This window comes from Eupeodes corollae, chromosome 1 (assembly GCF_945859685.1).
Source record: "Eupeodes corollae chromosome 1, idEupCoro1.1, whole genome shotgun sequence".
Classification (NCBI taxonomy): Eukaryota; Metazoa; Arthropoda; class Insecta; order Diptera; family Syrphidae; genus Eupeodes; species Eupeodes corollae.
The window spans coordinates 32371322-32387100 of NC_079147.1; the positions used below are offsets into that span (position 1 = coordinate 32371322).

A 15779-nucleotide genomic window follows, 5' to 3' on the forward strand; every position below is an offset into this window, starting at 1 on the left:
AATAAATAAAATATACTCATTTATTATTTCAAGCAATGAATCTGGCATTGCACTTAAGGCCAATTTGCTGATTGCAATAAATACACATCGTGTCACATGAATAGGGACAAGCTTTTATCGTTTGTTTTTTGACGATATTTTTTAAATCCTTAAGTTTTTTTTTGAAAAAAACCCAAATGTGGAATGACTAAAGTATGTATTAATTTTATTTTGTTATAGAAATGTATGGATTAAGTTGATATACACAAGTTTTATGGCGGTTTTTCATAAGAAGGCCATAAAATATACATACCTCTTAATCTAAATTTGCGTGAAAAACCCTTTAAATTAAAGAAAATAACAACAAATCTTATAGTTTATGCAGATATTGGTTTTATTGAATGGATTAAAATAGTTGTTAGTAATGTGTGCTCCCTCCTGATTTCTGAATTACTTTAAGTAACCTGTGGTGTATGGATTTATAAAGTGCTGTCAGATATTTGAGCGAAATTTTCGCCCAGGACCATTTTATGGCTTCAATAATGTGTTCCATTTTTCATATTAATAAATAAATGAATTGGATGGCGCAAAAGTCCGTTGGGAACTAGGCCCTAGTAAGTTACAACTCTTAATTATTACTGTGTGCGGGTATTGTTGTCAGGAATGGAGGGGACCTACAGTTTAGCACTTTTCATGGCAAGAATCATACTTGGATAACTTGTCAATTCCTCGCAAGAGGCAGTACGCGAGAAAAAACTTTAAATGACAAGGGATCGAACCCAAGACAGATTTTTTGTATTGCCGTTCTCTTCCGTAGACTTTTCTTTTTTAGAGCTTTGAAAATCCAGCTCCACGGTCCCGTAAAAGGTGATTGTTTCTACCCATTACACCGCCTCCTTTCCAGTTTTTCGAGATAGATTTATTCTTTTCTCAAATCATAGAAATAGTAGCTATATCCATCAGGTCCGTCCAAATAATTTGTTTCTTTCGGAAAAGATGACGGTTTGCAGCATTCAATAGTGGTGTTTTCTTTACTTGTTGGTGTCGTATATGGTCTGCCTTCTGTATCATCCTAGCAAAAGTCCATCTACCAGCATTTACCCAAGCATCTGCCTTGAACTTACTAATGGAAAACCTTGATCTTATAAAGCAGCTTTGACCATCACCCGTCTTTCCTGAAATGACGTAGCTTTCTTGACTCTTCCATTATGGTTTTTTCTATACCTCTCTGGGTCCCTGAGGTAGTTGTACACAATATTTGAACTTCTTCTAATGTCTGGTTATAAAACGGACGGTTTTTCCGAGAACCCGGTAAGGTAGAATTTGGCCTATTTAATCCTTGTTTAGACCTTCTTCTACATCTACCAGTATTTCTTGATTCTTCCGAGCTTTTTTTCTCTGATTAAAAAACGCTAATAACTAAATAAAGATCTTGTCCGCCAAAAAACTTGTATTTGTCAACTTAATACAAACATTTTACTTGCAATATAAAATTAATACATACCTCATTCATTCAACATTTGGGTTTTCCTAAATTATTTTAAACATAGCTTATTCATTCCACATTTATGATTTTTCAAAAAACCTAAGGGTATGAAAAATATGGTCAGATAAAAATGAAAAAAACTTGTCCCTCTTCATGAGACACGAAGTGTATGCAGGTACAGCGCGCGTCCTAGGCAACTATAACCATCTACCAAAGGCACAAGACCAGATTACGAGCTTTTAGAGTTATTAATTGGCAATATTTGTATATAACTTAAATCACAGGACGCAAACATTTTTGCAAAACGCTACAAGCAAAGAGCTTTGAATCGGGTTCTGAACAATCCCAACGCAATATATTTATAAATTAAAAATACAACATAAAACATTCATCATCACGTAAGCTTTGTTTTCAACAAAAGCTTTTGTACATACAAACCTGAAAACATTTGCAAAAATTAACTGCTTTGATTTGAAAAATACGAAAAAATCATAAAATTCTCATTCAAAGGATTTTCCAAATGTACAAAGTTAAAAATATTCAACAATAAAACAACAAAAAAAGGATGTTTTGTGTTTTGATTATTTTTCGTTTTATTCTATTTTAATTTACGTTTGGTTTTGTTTTTTCGTTTCTTCTTTCTATGAATTTAATTGTGCGATTTTCAGATGTGGGCATGATTATGATGCAGACTGGAATGGTTAATCAAGGTCTTAACTCAGCCATTAATCAAATTGATGGTACGAATATATTTTGCAAAATTCATACATTTTCCTTTTGATTTTTTTGGTTTTTGTCTAATATTGTTCATATAAACAATGTGCTAAAATAACTATAGCCGTTTATAAAATGGACTTCCTTTTATTTATCAGTGATTTTATGTAGCATTTTCATATGCTATGTACTTAATCGTATATAATCATAATTTCGCAAATCTCATTTAATATTAATTTCTTAATGTTTTTTTTCGTTTCTTCAAAATAAACTTTATAATGAAAAACCAAAATTTTAAATAAAAAAAAACTAATTCTTTTTTGTTTTTAACAAAAATTAATCGCACTTAACTAAATCAAAATTTTATTCCTAATTGAAATATACCAAAATTATTAATTTGATTATTTTTTTTTCATTTCCAACAAAAACAACTCCACAGATGAAAAATTAAAATTTTTGAAATTATTCAACAAACGATTTCATAACAGTTTGCTAAAAACAAATTTTAAACAAAGACAAAACATTTTTGTGTAACTACGTTTTTAATTTTTTTGCTAATGCCTTCTATTTTAAATATTTATAAATATTTACTTTTTTTCGAAACCATTTCTAATGCAAGCTTTTGTAAAAACTGATTTTAATCATTATAATGTTTATAATTAAAAACAATCGTTTTGAAACGCAATAAATTTTGTTTATTTTTTGCATTGATCTAAATTTTTGTTTTTTTTCTCTTTTAATTTATCATCGAAGCAAAGAAATTAATAATTTTATGAGATCTTACATTTACAAAAAAATTTTGTTTTCTAATTTTTCAATTGAATTTTTGATTTTTACTCCTCATGTTTGGTTTGGTTTTTGTACTGCAAAACAAAATTTAAAAATAGGATTTTGAAATGGGACACAAAAGTTCATCTAATTCGAATTATTTGAATATACTTATACTTAACATGCTAATTAAATACATCTATACTTAGGTAAAAGCTTCACTTTGAAAAATAAAATGCTTCATAAAACTTGCGCTATGCTTTAATTACAAAAATGCTGTTTTATAGTAAAAATTAAAATGCACTTAAGTAATATGAATGATTTTCAATTGAAAGGATGAAAACTGTATTGAGAAAAATTAACATATTTTTTTCAATTGATTGATATCATATTTTGACAGTATTCATCCTTGACATTGTGTGTTTATTAATTAATTTTATAAGAAAAGTGTGAGCACAATAAACAAGAGTAAAACTATTAATTATATTTATAAGGCGCCTATCTTCGGATCCCAAAAGTGTTGTCTTATGAATTACTACACAAAACATATTAATAAATATGAACAAAATACAAGTTTTGGAGTTTGTGTGGCTTTGTTAAATAATTATTAATCAACCGACATAGATTAGTTGATCCATATTTTAAAAATATATATATATTTGCTGTGAATTTTTGACCCAGGGTATGCAGTGAAATTATACACTTAGAATTTTTGGTAAAATAATATTAATTGTATATATAATTATATTAAATAAATAAATAAAAATATCCAAACTAGGTAGGTTCTACGACCGATTTAAATACTACATAATATATTAGCAGAATCTTAAACAAACAAAAAACAATCAAAAATGTATTTAGCACACAAAATGAAATAACAAATAAAAATATTTAACAATAATATTTTATAAAAAAAAGAATAAAAGTCGTTAGAAATTTTTTGTTTACATATCTTAAAATATTTGAAACAAAAAGAATATATATTATATATATTTTTATTAAATTAAATTAGTTTTAGTATAATTATTTTTAAAGAAAACTCCCTTATTTCACTATTTTCATTTTAAGTCTTTTATGTTTATTATAATTTTGCCATAATCCTCATTTACCTTTTTCACAATCCTATAAATTTGTTTCTATATGACCACAGTGGCTACCTTCAGGAAAGGCGTCCGTGCCGTACAAATGGTAGGACGTGCAAGTACGTATACAAAAATCATAATTTCAAAAATTAAACAAAAAAAAAATCTGATAAAAATTTAAATTTAACAAAATTTTATTTCATTTTTGTTTTTAATAAATTCGAATGATTTCATAAGTTTTTGTAGTTTATTCATATAAATATTTAAAAAAAATCACTGGTGTCTATTCTAAATTTCATTAATTCATAATTTTATATTTTTCATTCTTCAAAAAATCTTTTTTAATTTAATTTTTCATTCATATTATATTTGTCTTATATTATTATTAAAAAATAATTTCATTTTGGTGTGTACGTGATATTGTGGAGTGGTTGAATTCTCAAAATGTCCTTCTGTCCGTCTGATGATCTGTAATAATAAATAATTAATAATATTTCTCATCTGTCATTCTATTATTCATATTACTTACTTTTTTGTAGATGTTTTTTTGTATATTGTATTTTAAATATATTTTTCTATATAAAAGTTTTTTTATAATTCTTATGTATTTATGTGTTTTATTAGTACAAACGATTTGATATTTTTTATTTATGTTTTCTTATAAATCATAACTAATTTAATTTTATATTTATATGTATTTTATTCGGTTTGACTTTATGGAAAATTTTATTTTTATTTTTTGTACATATCCTAGGGACCAAAAACTTTATTTATAGGGTTAGGTTTTCGAGTTTAAATTATTTTAAATTTTTATTTTTCGTCAAAAATAGAATCAAACAATTAAAAGAAATAAGCGTTACATTCTAATACTAACAGTTTAAAAATATACAAAATAACCATAAGATTTATAAACGATCTAAATAAGATTTAATTTTATCCCTATCAAAAACGGTCTTAACTCAGTTTTTACTTATTTAAACAAAAATTGAATGTGAAGCTACGCTTCTGGAGGCGCAAACATTTCTAAATAGAAAAATATTTAAAGTTTTAAATCTTTCATAAATCGTCAGACTGTTGTTTATAAATATATTATTAAATATTATTTGTGTTCGAATTTCAGCCAACTAAAAAATAGGCATTTTTGGCAAAAACTTTCATAAGATTAAAAAAATAACATCTTTGAAAAAAGTTGAGAATACAGGACAGTTTAGATATTGTTTGGTAATTACTAATGCCAGACTTGTCACCCTTTTTTAAAACTGGTGTAATAAACGCCTTCTAGAATATTCTTCATGGCTGACAACTTTTTATAAGAGTTTTCCAAGCCTTGTTTCTCTTGTTTCGATCGTATACCATGGATAACAAAAACTTTAATATTTGAATATTTTAAAAAGAACGATGTCTTTTATGCAGGATACCAATACTTTGTTAAAGTATAAAAATGCAACGTCAAGGTCATTTAAAATACCACTAGTAGATAGATGATCAGAAAGTTGCTGAAAAAAAAGGTTTCCAGAAGTCAATAGAATATAAATAGTCATGCGAACTACTATTTTTTAAACAACCTTCGAAGTCAAGAAAAACGTCAAGTGGAGGATGATATTTATCTATCTTCAAAATACGACTCGTCTTCTGATGTAACCCAGTTAATGTATGGGAGGTTAAAACGTCACGTAAGAAAAGAGTATATTGCTATCCAAACCAGTGATATCGACATGATATGATCAAGAGCAAGAAAGAGTTCACCAAATGCCAAGGTTGGACTTTTTGGAGGAATGTAGAAATTTAAAACAAATAAATCTTTTGACTGCATCGATATTTGATAGCAAATAATTTTAATTGTCAAATTAAAGTGGATATTATAGGAGTAGTACAAAAAATATTTCTAATAGCTATGAAGCAGGGCCGGATTTAGAGGTCCAGAGGCTTCGGGGCAATAAAGGAGCGGAGGTCCCCTCGCCACAAATTAATTTCAAAATAAAAAAATTTTTCACTCGAGTTTTTCAATAAATAATTTCTTGTGAAACCAAGTAGATTCCCTTAGTATTGAAGAAACACATATAAATAGAACGGACATTTTTGAGCTTTTTCACCGAACAATCGTTGATGGTTTCGTTGAAATCCAGTTCTCGGAGTACATAGTTTTCAATGCTCAGGAGAGAGAGCTTCGATAGACGGTTTTGTTCCATCGTTGTTCGAAGCATTTTTTATAATTTTCATTTTTGAAAATGAGCGCACTCCAGTGCAATTTGTTACCATCAAACCCAAATACATTCTTAATGCGATTTCGAGGTTTAGAAATGTATCTCTGAAATTTTGATTTTCGAGAATTTGGTAGTAAAATAGTTCTGGCGATTGATCTGTTCCATAGTCCTTTTTCATTTTGTATGAGTCAATCAAAGACACAAATTAAACCAACTCATTACTAAGACTAGGCTCTAAATCATCCGGATACGAATTTTCAGCATACATCTTCTCGATGTAATTCTGGAATCTAAATCTCGAACGTACAGCTTCATGGCATGTAATCTTCAGTAAGAGAAACGGATAGCTGGTCAATTACTGAGATGAAGGCAAATACTTTGTATTTTTACTTGGGTGATACATACATACATACGTTTACTAGTTGGAATTTGAAACAAAACCTTTTCGAAGTCTCTATTGTGGGGGCCCTCGTTTGTGGAGGCCTCTGGGCTTCCGCCCTACGATCAATCCGGCGCTGACTGACTCGTCTTCCAGGAATGAACTATGCTCGCAGAAAGATCTGGAAGTTAAAGAAATCTGATCGTTTCTGTCAATTTGCTGAACGTTTTACTTTATTTAGTTTGTCACGGTTTATAGCTTTAAAGCAATACACTATAATAATACGGTCTGATTACCGATGTGCATAACCAACACATAATTCGGGGTTTTAAGTCCCAATAGCTTTTTTGCAAGAAAAGAAAGCTACCGTAGCTTTTTTGACTATTTCTTTTTTATTGCGATTTAAATTAAGTTTTTTTTCTTAAACAAGACGCAGGTAATTCGCCTCGTCTGAGAACTTTAATTGGATTGGTTTTATTTAGGGAGGCTTAACATACATATGAAATTTTGTATTTCCTCGAAAATAGGACTAATTCGGTTTTGTGTGGGCTAACATCCAGCCCATCCAGTTCGTGTAGGGTGTTAAGACGCTTTCCTAAAATCACTATAGCGACGACATCCGCATATATAATCACTCTAAACCCCTCGGTATCCATATCAGTTAGAATTTTACGATAGGCATTTTGAGACGTGGACAGAAGTCTTGTATTAACACTTTCCCTTAAATGGATATCAACCAATCTTTCCCGAGTCTTAAAAATGAATAGATCTATATTGTTGACTTATGAGCATTTTCCTTCTTTGAGTATAAAAACACCCTTTACTTCTCTCCATGCCGAGGGAATATGGACCAGATATAAATACCTGTTAAAAATTCCCTCAAGGATTGGTTCAATTTCTGGTAGTAACCGTGAAATAAATATGGATTTGGTCACTGATTCTAAAGATCTAGGAACTAAGTGAATATTCACGTTGACCGTAATAATAGTTTCTAAACCCGAATCTGAAACTTAACTTAGAGATTCTAAAAAATATACTTATTCTATTGTCTGAATTAACTTCCAAATTATTCTGAGGGATCATAACTAAATGTAAGTCCTGACTTGCATTGGGGATAGATGAAATATTATCTTGCTTTATGTAAGTTTGATCTTTGAGGTACAGGATTTATGTTTTTAGAAGATGAAGTAAGAGGAATTTTAGGTTTGTTGTCATTAGTGGAATAATGAGAGGAAAATTCTGTAACTGAAATATGAAATAAAGTACATAATTTTATTTTCCCAAATTATAAAATTTAAAAGTCGTACTTAACCTTTTCGTATTTTTACTTCAAAGTATTAGTTAGTAAAAACAATTCATTCACCCCTTAAAAGACGAAAAAAAACTACATGATATTTTTAAACTACCACATTCAAAATATAGAACCTCGAATTTCATATTTACAAATAAAAAATAAATATTTAATACCACTTTTTCATTTTTAGGTAATTTCATTTTTTCATTTAACTTAGATGTTCATTTTTTATTTTGTTTTACAATTCTCACTATTTTTATTTTCTTGGTAGGAATTACTTTCTAGTGACCAAAACAAAAAAAACAAATGTCTCGTTTGTAAAATAAAATATTTCTTATATTATACATATTTATCTTGAAGTAGTTAATTTTTCAAAAAAAAAACAATTATTTTGTAAGAATTTAATAATGTCGTATATTTATGTAAAATTAGATTTCTTGGGAATGAGTGTTGTGTATACAATTTGAAAGTGTCATTTAATAAACTTATTATTTAATTTTTTTTATTTAATTCACATAACTAATTCTTTTTTGTTTTTAGAAAAAGAAAACATGTATTTCATAAGAGAAAAAATAACACAACATTTATATAATTTTCTTTTTCACACTCATTGGATATTAATTGCATTATAAAAACAAACTAAATTAAACTTTACATTAAAATACAAAACTTTCCTATACCAATTTATATTAAACAAAATTTTTCTTTTTTTCAACCCCATTCACAACAAACTTACTATTTTTGTCCCCAACACAAAAAATATATATAAAAAAAAAAACAATTTTATATATAAATATAATTAATAATGGAAATATTCCGCACATTACCATTCCTAAACATATGTATAAAAATATTGTAAAAACAACAATTTTAAAAACCCCATAAAATGGAACACATAGATGATGAATACTCTCTGACAAGTAAGTTATCAGAAATGACGTTTTCAAGTTTTATTTTTTTTTAATTTCTTATATTTATTATAATAAAATATAAATGTAACAAAAAAAAACATATTTAAAAAAAAGATAAAGATTTAATATTTAGTTGGTTTTATATTTTCTTACAATTTTTATTTTTTTTCTTAGTTTTGTTGTTAGAATATATTATTATAGTGGAATAAAAAAAAAAAAACAATATATAAAAACAATATTATGGGTATTCAGAAAAATTCAACATTTATATTATATTGTTTATATGAATGCTCAACAATAAATACCCAAAATATTTCATTAAGTTGATGTTTTTTTTATTATTTAAATAAAAATAAAAAAAATAATGAAATTATTAAATTCAAACACATTTCACTGCGATCAAATTTAAATGATATCGATAAATTTGAAACCATATATTTATGACAAAATGAACAAAGACCAATTGCAACGCACTGTCACAAAATCACAAAAATGCGTATATAATCAATTCACGTTGCAAAACATATTTAATGTTAAAACCTAAAACCTTAATATTGGAGAAAAATGAAATCAACAAGCAAATCTGAAACACTATAGAAAAACAAAAAAAAATGTAGAAGTTTTGGAATCTTACAAGTTTATTTTTTAAATAGATGTTAGTAGTTCAAAACATTTTATAAGGATGCGCTAAGTTTCTGCTAATAACGAAAAAACAAAAACAATAAATAAAAGATTAAAAAATAAAAAAATTTAAATTATACTCAAAAGCAAAGACATTCGTTTTTGAATGCTTTTTTTTGATGTAGAAAATGAAAACAATATATTTATTATAGTTATTCATGCTACCACAGAAAAACAATCCTTTTCTTCTATTTTTCTTATATAAATTAAACAAAACTGCAGCAAAATAAAAATAAAAAAAAACACACAAAAATACACGCTTCTAAAACTCAATCTTGCACTCAATTAGAAAAACTAACTTAAAAAACATCTTTTCTCGCTTAAATTAGTGTCTTGTTTTAATTTTCCTCAAATATTCTAATGAACAGTAGATCTTTTTGTAGAGCATTTGTGCATAAACTTAAATATTAAAAACATTATCTATAAAGTAGTTACAAATTTGCACGGTATGAGATATCTTAGGGCAAGTTTGTAGAAATGCATGTTTTTTTTTTTAGTTCGTTTAGTATTCAAATAAAATTAGTAGTTTGACTTTCAAAATAAAAAAAATATATATATATTTGAATATTATAACAACAAGGCTATGTGCAAGTTAAATTTGTTTTTAATAATATTGTATAAACAAAACAAAAACATGCTTTGATATCCACTAATAAATTATTTTTAAATACAAACATGTATTAATCGAATATTCCTTTAAAAAAATTAAAAATCCCTCCCTGAATATTTTTGGTTTTTAGTTAAATTTTTGTATCATATTTTAAAATTGATTTTTATCAATTTTGTTCGATAAAGTTAGAACGTTTTTTCGAACGGTAAGAAAGGTTAGTTGGCCAGAGAAAATTTCGTTGGGACTTTTGAAATATATAAGAAATTCTTAGAGCAATTACATTTTTTTTTTCAAAATTTACCAAATTTTAAGTGATACAAAATAACAAATTCATCAAATAAATATTATATTTTCATAAAATGTTGGTGTAAGAGTTTTGAAAACATCAATTTTTCATATTTATTCCCATAAGTTAAAGACATCTTTCAAAGTTTTCAAATGTTTCAATACTATTCAATTGTATTCAATTTGTATATGTTGTCAGCCATAACTCAAGAAGTGACTGAGATATTGACTTCAAATAAATTTTGTTTAATAGATAATAACCTCAAGATATGCCTTAAAACATTTAATTAAAAAATAGAAATTGGGTCAAGCCCAAGTATCTTACAATCCACCTTTGCTATTTCCTTAAATTAATATTAATTTTCACCGGGGAGGGATGGTAAGTGCGTAGGACTGTCATGCCAGAGGTCTTGGGTTTAATCCCCGCCTGTACGTGTTTATTTATTTACAGATTAAGACTTCAATATAGAGTTCGTATAATCTTAAAACAAATCATCTGATTCAAAAGTTCAGAAAACTAAAATCATAAAATAAATGCTGGTGTGCCCCAGGGCTCCGTTTTATCTCCGACCCTCTTCCTCATTTTTATAAATGATCTCCTGTCTGCTGCTTCTAATCCAATATATTGTTTCGCTGACGATAGCAGGCTCACAACCCTCCTCTTCGGATGTGGAACTGCACGGCAAAATATGATTAGCTCATTAAATTCCGACCTACACATAATTGTACAATGGGTAATACAAAAATGTGTGGACTTTGACGCTTCGAAAACACAATGCTTTCTTGTATCGTTAAAACGAGATAAACCCTCTTTGCCACTATCTTTCAGTGGCACCTGTATCAACGAAACGGAAAATCTTGACATCCTCGCAATGTGCATCGGCACCACCTTTTGTGGAAGATTACATACGCGATGTTGCCAAAAATGCCACAAAATGTCTAGGTTTTTTTGAGACGTTGCAAGAAATTTGTCTCTCCGTCTGATCTGGCTACAATCTACAAAACCTACATATACGTCCAAAATTTGAACATAACTCTCATCTCTGGGATGATGCTCCAGTAACTTATTTAAGCCTCTGTGACAGTATTCGAAAAAGAGCTTTTAAAGTGATTGGTGACAAATATCATCAACTCATTTACGTCACTTGAACATCGACGCAAGGTTTCTTGCCTCACCCTTTTGTACCGTTATTTTAACGGACTATGCTAAGTGAAAAAGCCAGTTGAATTCCTCTCCCTAAACAATTTAACCGCCCAGAACGCCCATCAGTTTACCCTTCGAACTTCGGCCGTACTATGAAGTACAGAGATTCTTTTTTAGCCGTACTACGCGAATGTAGAACGCCCTGACACGCTTTACCTTTCCCTGTCATTGCAATGTTCAGAAATTTAAAATCAGTGAACACCGACACCTCCTAACCAACCCTTCCCTCTTTTCATAATGCTCACACCGTTTCTTTGGCATATTAAAGGTATAAAATACCTTTTAGTGTTCGCTAAAAAAAAAATCCTACTTCAAGGTCATAGAAATCTAATTTTATTAACAGCTTAAAAAATAATTTGAAGATCGAAGCTTCCTTGATAATTGTACTGCTTTCCCAGTAATAAGTTCACTGGTTATCTCTTGGTGAAGTACACCAAACAGTAGAACAAATCTTTACATCGCCTTGGAGAAAGTATGATAAATGCACTTGACAAAGCCTGATATCTTGTTCCCTTATTCAAAAATCTTGCTATCGGTATTGACGAATACCATCTTCTTTGGATTAGAAATTTTCTTTTGAATTGTTTAACGATCGTTAAATACACGTTTTTTTGGACAGATTTAAGACTAAAACCTACAATATAAATGCTGGGGTTCCCCAGGGCTCCGTTTTGTGAACGATTCTCTTCCTCATTTGTATAAATGATCTCCTGTCTGGATAATCTATTCCAATCACATTTTTGTCCCAGTAAAATGATCACCACGCTAATTGTTGCAAGCATAGATTCTTTTGAGGTATTTTTCGATCATTTTTTGACACTTATTATACGTAATCTCACACATAACTTGACGATTTTTGGCTTTTAAGTGCTCAAGGGTTAAAGGTTCACTGCATAAACACGGTCTTTTGCTTAGCCCCACAAAAAAAGCTTGCTCAAATTGCAAGATCTTGGTGGCCCGTTGATATTCCCACGACGAGAAATTACGTGGCCAGGAAATGTTTCGGTCAGTTATCATATGACCATAACGCTCCGCATTGACGTTAACAGTCGTTCCATGGACAATTTTGAAGAAGTCCAATCAAACCCTCGGACCAAAGAGCGTACCAAAAACTGACTTTTTGTGGATCTAATGGCCTCTTTTCAATTACTTGATAATTCTCAGAACCCCTAAAACGTCAATTTTGTTTATCAACACACCCACTGAGTGAGAAATGTTGTTCAAGAACCCATTCGACGTATCTACGACTTTGTTAATAAACAGCTGGCTTCTGTTGTTACGGGAGCTGGACTTTATATAGATGTAGGTGTAGATCCAAATGAAAATACACCATTATGTCCTGGTTTTATAAATTTGTGTGTGTTGTGGGATAGTTAAGCGATCTATATTCATAAAATGTTAGACTTTCAACTGACAAAAAATGGTTTAACAACTTACAAGATCTGTAACCAGTTAAGTATCTTCAAATTTCTTCACAATTTTGCCAATTGCTTGCGTAGTTGGACTATAATGTACATACACCATAATCTCCTCTTAGAGCACGATATATGGCTGTGGCAGAATCACCATTTTGTAGCAGGTTTTAAAAATGTGTATAATGTTGTGCGATAGTTAAGCGTTTTCGTAAATGTCAGATTTTCAACTGAAAACTAAAATTGGTTTAACAACTTAGTTTGACAGATGTCGAATTCCAACCCTTTACTTTTGAAACCGCAAAATGTGTAAGCCGTTACAAAAGGGAATAAAAAACCACATGCTATAGTAACTTACTTTACCATCTTGCAACCAGTTGCATTCCTCTTCTTAAACAGTCTTTCATTAATACTCGAACTCATGGACTAATCATCAGCTTACCCTGGAGTCCAATTTCGATCGTACTGATGTTCGTTCTTTAGCGGTACATCGCGAATGTGAAAAACAATGTTTTACGATATATTTATAAGGTATGGCTATTTTTTTATAAAAATTGAAAATGCCTTTTTTTAATAAGAAACAAAGAACTAAAACTTCATGAGACCAATTGTTTCAGACCAAATAATTGTATTGATTTCAAATTTATTAATTTTTATACAAAACGTTGTTGCTAAAATTTGGTACATTTTTTAAAAACATTCAATTGAATGATTTTTATAAGAAAATAAGAACCTAAGAATAGGTAAAAATGGTTTTTAGGGGCCAAATATAGCTATCATTGGTTTTCATCATTGAAACCAGGTTATTTATAGCGATCATTTAAAATTTCTGTCATTGGACAACATTTCTTAATAAAAAACAGCGAACAAATGTTACTGTCATTGAAATTCTGTGAAATTGTAACAGAAATCAGTAGAACGATTTATTTCACTGTTAAACATAAGACTACTTTCCAGAAAATAAAGAATACATTTAAAAATAAATGCACAGCCAACGTTTTTTTCTGAAAAAAAGATTCTGTGTGTGGTTTCCGACCGATCAATATAAAATTGTCCGTTCTAATCAAAGGGAAACATTTCATAGTTGAATATCCACTCCAAACATTTTCCGGATTGATTTCAATGAAAGCTATAACTGGTCCATTACTCGTAGGCATATGTTCAAGAAAATTAAAGCTATTGACTTTAAATTTATATTATATTTACCAAAATATTGTTTTTTAAGTGTTGAAAAAAATATAATTCTACAAAAAATACGACCAAAATGGATTTAACGTCCGAAAAATGTCTTCAAAAAGTAGCATAAGGGGCCAGTTAAGTCTATCATTGGTTTTTATAATTTAAACCAATATTTGGAATTTTTGGACAGGTTGGTTATAGCTTTCATTAAAAATGTCTGTCATTGCACGCAAATTTTCTGTTTTTAATCCAGGATTTCCTGATTGAAATTCGGCATTTCAAGTTACAAGAACTGACAAGTGGCAACACAAAGACAATGGAACATTTTAAGTTCAAAGATTTTGTTCTGAATTGTGAAAAGGATTTTCATCAATAAAAACTTACAAATCAACTAAAAGAAAAGTATTTGATTAATTAAAGTATTTTTTTCAGTAATAAATCTACAACTCATAAGCTTTATTTTATTACCAAACTCGCTTTTAAATCTCGAAACAACTAGACTCTAAACTTTAATTATTAACTTAATATTAACTATATGCATTTCAAAGGCCTTAAAATTACCATTTGGCTTATTGCACAAAAGAAGTCTATTTAAATGGAAGTCATATCTCAGGTTCTTTTTTTTAAGTTTTCAATTTGACGGAAATTGTAATATCGCGCGCCGTTTCAGCAGCTGATTTTCTCCAATAACAAAATTATATAATTTTTAAAAAGTAAAATAAAATTAAAATCAAACAATACTCAAAAAAGTCTAGAAATCCCGAAACAAAGATCCAATGCCACATAATTATCGATTGATTCTTTGAAATTGATATTAATACAAAGTTGGATATTAGCAAAATATTTTATGATCTACAATAAAAGATTTTAATTATTGCTTATTTGTGGCTTATTTGTTATTTAATAATGTTTAAAAATAATTAATAGTAAAATATTTTTTATACAAACTAGAACTGCTATATTGCTTTGGTAAATTTATATTTATGTTCTTTTAAACTTATAACATAGAGTTCAATATTGTAAGCCTCAAAATACAAACAAAAACTAAAAATTCTGGGAATTAATAAAATAATTTATTTTTGTTTCGAAAATTTCAAAATGGCTTATTTGTTGGGATTTTTCAAATAAAAAAACTCAATTTAATTAAAACCGAATAACATTTATGTTCTTAATGAATTGAAGCAATACAAAAGCAAAGCAATAACTGCTTGATCAATTTCAAAAATTATTCAAGGATTTAATCAAACCAACAAAATATCAAAAGAAAATAAGAAGAATATATTTCTGCGCCAACTATCCTCATCTTAACTTTCACAAAAATTGTGTCCATACATTTGTAAATTATTTTTAATTACATATATTGATTTTCTCAATATGAAATAATCCAACTGTATTTATAATTTTATTTTTCTATTTACATATTTATTTTTATTTTCAATTAACACTTCCCTTAAAATATCCCAAAAGACGAAAAAAGAAAACATATCAAGTCTAATATTGTTTGTGTTTTATTGATTTAATTTTTGATTTTATTTTCAATTAAAAATCGTAATGTGGGTTTGAGGTTCTGATCAAGTGAAATGTTTTACAG

At 28.5% G+C, this 15779-nt stretch overlaps 1 protein-coding gene across 35 annotated transcripts in view; it reads left to right on the forward strand.

Annotated features, from left to right (window-relative positions):
- LOC129954266 (calcium-activated potassium channel slowpoke) overlaps positions 1 to 15779 on the forward strand; it is a 241096-nt gene that overhangs the window by 190084 nt on the left and 35233 nt on the right. For 13 of the 35 annotated variants that reach the window (XR_008782675.1, XR_008782677.1, XR_008782674.1 and 10 more), the window contains exons 15-16: positions 4098 to 4148; positions 8806 to 8826. The exons of 12 other annotated variants lie outside the window; for them this stretch is intronic. Coding sequence is in view for 19 of the 23 variants with exons in the window: in XM_056068084.1 (XP_055924059.1) it covers positions 4098 to 4148; positions 8806 to 8826 (72 nt within the window). In the remaining 4 variants the exon portion in view is untranslated. Of the gene's footprint in view, positions 1 to 2133; positions 2206 to 4097; positions 4149 to 8805; positions 8827 to 15779 lie in introns of all 35 variants that reach the window. 10 more of the 35 variants (XM_056068077.1, XM_056068076.1, XM_056068073.1 and 7 more) reach the window with 2 other exon arrangements.